Genomic DNA, 3,658 nt, shown 5'->3' with positions numbered 1-3,658 from the left:
AAATTTTTTTTTTAAATGCGCTACACAGGAAGTACAAATGGTAGATGTGATCAAGGCAAAGTGACCTACTGGGAAGGAGGTAGTGGATTGTCAGTTCTTACTTGCAGTTGTTGTAACCCCAGTCTTTCCACTTCCTCCAGGAGAAGCTGTGGCTGCTGGGAGAAGAAGGACACAAATGGAAAAGATTCAGGGGGCATGGAATGGAACAGTGGAGCTCCTGCATAGAAGCACCAAAAGGAAAGACATGTTACTGTAGCAAGCACCTGTGAAAGGATTCCCCACCACACTGTGGACTCACCTGTGCTGAAACTTCCACGGGCAACTGTTGTGGCAGGGGCTACCGCTGAGATACCTGAAACACAAAGAGACTGAGGTGATCACAGTGAATGAGTAAGTCAAATGAGGACCTGAATCTAAAAGGGATATGCTGTATTTCTGTATTTAATTGCCATAACAGAATCCTCTTTCTCTGAGCAGGAGGCAGGTGGAAAACTTGATGTATCTGCCTGCTTTCAACAATTCATAACAAAAGAAGATACAATGTTTCCAAGAACAAGCACAACTGAAAAGGTGATAAAAGTGAAACTAGATGCATTTTCCCAGTGCTCAGCTGATTGCTTCCCTGTTGCTGCAGTGATGCCTGCTGTGAGATAGAAAGAGGAGGAAAAATAGTTTAAATGTATTGAAGCTTCACAGGTAGGAGAAAATACTGAGTCAGCATTTTTGTTCAAATATACATTGTTAAATGTATGTGTCCTGGTTCCATAGAGGTCTTTTCTGTTTCACACATATGCACTGAAAACTTTCTGAATTCCACCTAAACTGTTAGCAGGAGTTGTAACATAAATGAAGAAATGCATCATATCCTCAGAAATGAAGCAGTAATGATCCATTTTAGAATTAGTGGATTTTCAAAAAAAATGTACCTCCACCAGCAAATCTATTTTGAATCACTTGCAGTGTCCCTAAATAATACAAACACAAACTCTCTCAAGGAAAGCTTGGGAGACCTAATATTTATGACGTCAAATCACGGGATGTTCCTTCTCACCAGTTTTGAATCCAGTTCCAGAAGTACCAGTCTTTTCTGTGGAAGTAGTGGCCTCTGATGGAAGAAAGAGGAAAATGAAAAAAACTGGGAATTTAGAATACTGGAAGAAGATATTGGGATATTACTTTATCAGAGAAGGCTTTAAAAAATCATGGCATCTGACATTAAAATAAGAGGCATTTCTTGTTAAGCTACCTGTGTTAGGACTTCCAGATATAAAGGTCATTCCAGACAATTCTCCAGTGGTAACTAAAATGAAAAAAAAAAAAAAAAAAAAAAAAAAAAAAAGGAAAGGAAATAAAGGAATAGAGCAGTTTGTCGCCAATTAAGCTTGGAAGCATCAATGTAGCACTAAAGCCCTCTCCTGTGAACACTCGATTTCTATAGAGAAAGGAAAACGAACAACTTCCTAGCACTTCATTTTCCAGGCCAACATGGGATGGATGTGTTGCTTCTGGGATTCCCTTTCACTATGAGGCAAGAGAAAAATAGGGCTTAAATCAACCTGACCTGTTTCCCTTCTAGGAATATATCCCCCTGGTGTGACAGAGGTGCCTACAGGATGAAAAAAATCATTGTTTTATATTTATAAGCAGGACTGTGTGATATAACTTGGGGAATTTTAATAATCAGTTGTCTTCATGAAGCTTTCTAGTGTGAGGAGAGAGAGGAAATCAACATCATGTGTAAGTATATGAGAAAAATGATTTAAAAAGTATCAAGATGTGAGTCGAAAGGCAACCTGGGTAGGGGAATAGGAAGTCCTGAAAGGCTGAAATACATGAAATGTTTTTAAATATCTTTTATGAGAAAAAATAATGTCTCCATAAGCTAGAATAGTGCACACAGCCTGGCTGACTATCCAAGGTCATGAAATTCAAAAGCAGAATAACTGACCAGGTTGACAGGACACCGTATGACCCAGAATAAAATGCAGGCCCCTACTTCAAATGCCTTCACTATTTGTTCTCTGTAGCTACCAACTAGAGACATGATGAGATCCTCAGGCCTAAGCCTGACAAGCTCACCTCCGGTTGGTCCTGCTTGGGTGGTTCCACTTCCTCCTGGGAAAGTTGTGGCCTCTGAGAGAGAAAGGAATTAGAGTTATGAAGACTGCACTGGACATTCTAGGGCCCCATAACCTGTATTTCCCAAAGGGCCACGTTCAGAATTCCTGACCTGTGGGGGCACTTTTAGCCTCCAGAGTTCTGCCAGAGATGCCCTCAGTAGTACCTGAAAAAAGAAAGGATTGAGGTCAGTTGGTCAGTTTATTGCTCCTCATGATACGGGCAGAGGCTCTTAATGAAAAAAAAAAAAAAAAAACTTTTCTTTAATAAAACAAAATTTATTACTCTGGATTTTCTATTTTTAAGAGTTGATCCATGCATTGTCCACAGAACATATAATTCCCTCAGCAAGTTTACAGAGAAAGTCCTCTGCCACTGAGTTTTTATTTTAGAATTTCAGTCCAGAAAGACAGATTTGGGCCAAAGTCACCTATATAATCATCAGGGAATAGGCCCCATGATGCCCGGATGAAGGGTTCTGAGACCCAAGGCAAAAGACATAAGGGGAAAATGTTGAAGTATCTGAACTATATTTATTGATATTAAATATTGAACATCTGCTAAATTTTTGCCTAATATGCCAAATATAGAAAATTTAAAAACTTTTGCCATATTTCTATTGAGACATGGGAAATTATAACAAAGTACACTTCGTTCCTTAGCAGAGCTCACCTGTGATTATTTCAGCTCCTGTTTTTCCACTTTCTCCTATAGAAGTTGTGGCCTCTGCAAAACAGGGACAAAGAACAGCAGTGAGGGCAAAGATTAGAAGCATCTGAAAAAACATGGTAGGGTCACCCAGGCAGACACCTCATTGAGGAGCCCTTTCCAAGCAGTGGTTCCTCCCAGTCTGGTGCTTTACCTGAGTTGGAGCTCCCAGGGGAGACTGTTGTAGCAGAGAGCACTCCAGTTGTGCCTAGGTAGGAAAGAAAAGAGAAAGATCTACATGGGAACTCTTTTGTGACCCTTAGAAACATGTGGCCAACAGTAGGCCTATTTGTGACTTTGAAGCAAGAAAAAACACTTCCTGGACTTATAACTGACATAAGGACAACTATGTTTCAGATTGATTGTGTTTCTTTACAAGGCCAAGGTTAATGCAGTAAGCAATATCCCTGCCTTCATCATAATGATGATTATTATGCCAATGTTGGAGGTCTTATGAAAGGCTTTCCCCAAGTTTACCTGTCCTACTTCCTGGTGCTCCAGTGGTGGCTCCACATGAAAAGAGATTAGGAGAAGAAGAGGAGAAGGAAAGAAGAGGAAAGAAGGAAGAAAATCTTAAATGTTCATCTATGAACAGGACATTGTTTTACAGACTATATGCTCTTTTCAAAAGGAAAACCACTTCAAAGCCAGAGCTATTATTGCAACCCTCCTCTCCAGCAACCTAGAACTCTGAGGTTAGTCTCCCAAAGGGAAAGACTTTACGAACTTTGAGCTCAAGAGTTTATAAATTCAAATCCAAGAAGAAACTCTGTTTCCTTGAAATACTATAGCCTCAAAGGAAATTTAAAACCACACTCCATACTAAAGAGAT

At 39.9% G+C, this 3,658-nt stretch overlaps 1 protein-coding gene across 1 annotated transcript; it reads right to left on the bottom strand.

The window, feature by feature from the left end:
- Positions 1 to 101: 101 nt before the first annotated feature.
- Positions 102 to 3,411, bottom strand: LOC108515620 (mucin-19-like; the record flags this gene model as incomplete). Its single annotated transcript, XM_017852661.1, has 9 exons — positions 102 to 155; positions 299 to 352; positions 1,052 to 1,105; positions 1,247 to 1,300; positions 2,080 to 2,133; positions 2,231 to 2,284; positions 2,791 to 2,844; positions 2,981 to 3,034; positions 3,304 to 3,411. Coding segments are annotated over 9 exons (540 nt in total), but the record flags the coding sequence as incomplete, so codon positions are not given.
- Between the last annotated feature and the right edge of the window lie 247 nt (positions 3,412 to 3,658).

The sequence above is a fragment of the Rhinopithecus bieti genome, unplaced genomic scaffold (assembly GCF_001698545.2).
Source record: "Rhinopithecus bieti isolate Rb0 unplaced genomic scaffold, ASM169854v2 scaffold_2681, whole genome shotgun sequence".
In the NCBI taxonomy this organism is placed as follows: Eukaryota; Metazoa; Chordata; class Mammalia; order Primates; family Cercopithecidae; genus Rhinopithecus; species Rhinopithecus bieti.
Note: the sequence above shows the minus strand (reverse complement) of the source record. Positions and strands in the feature narration are given on the sequence as shown.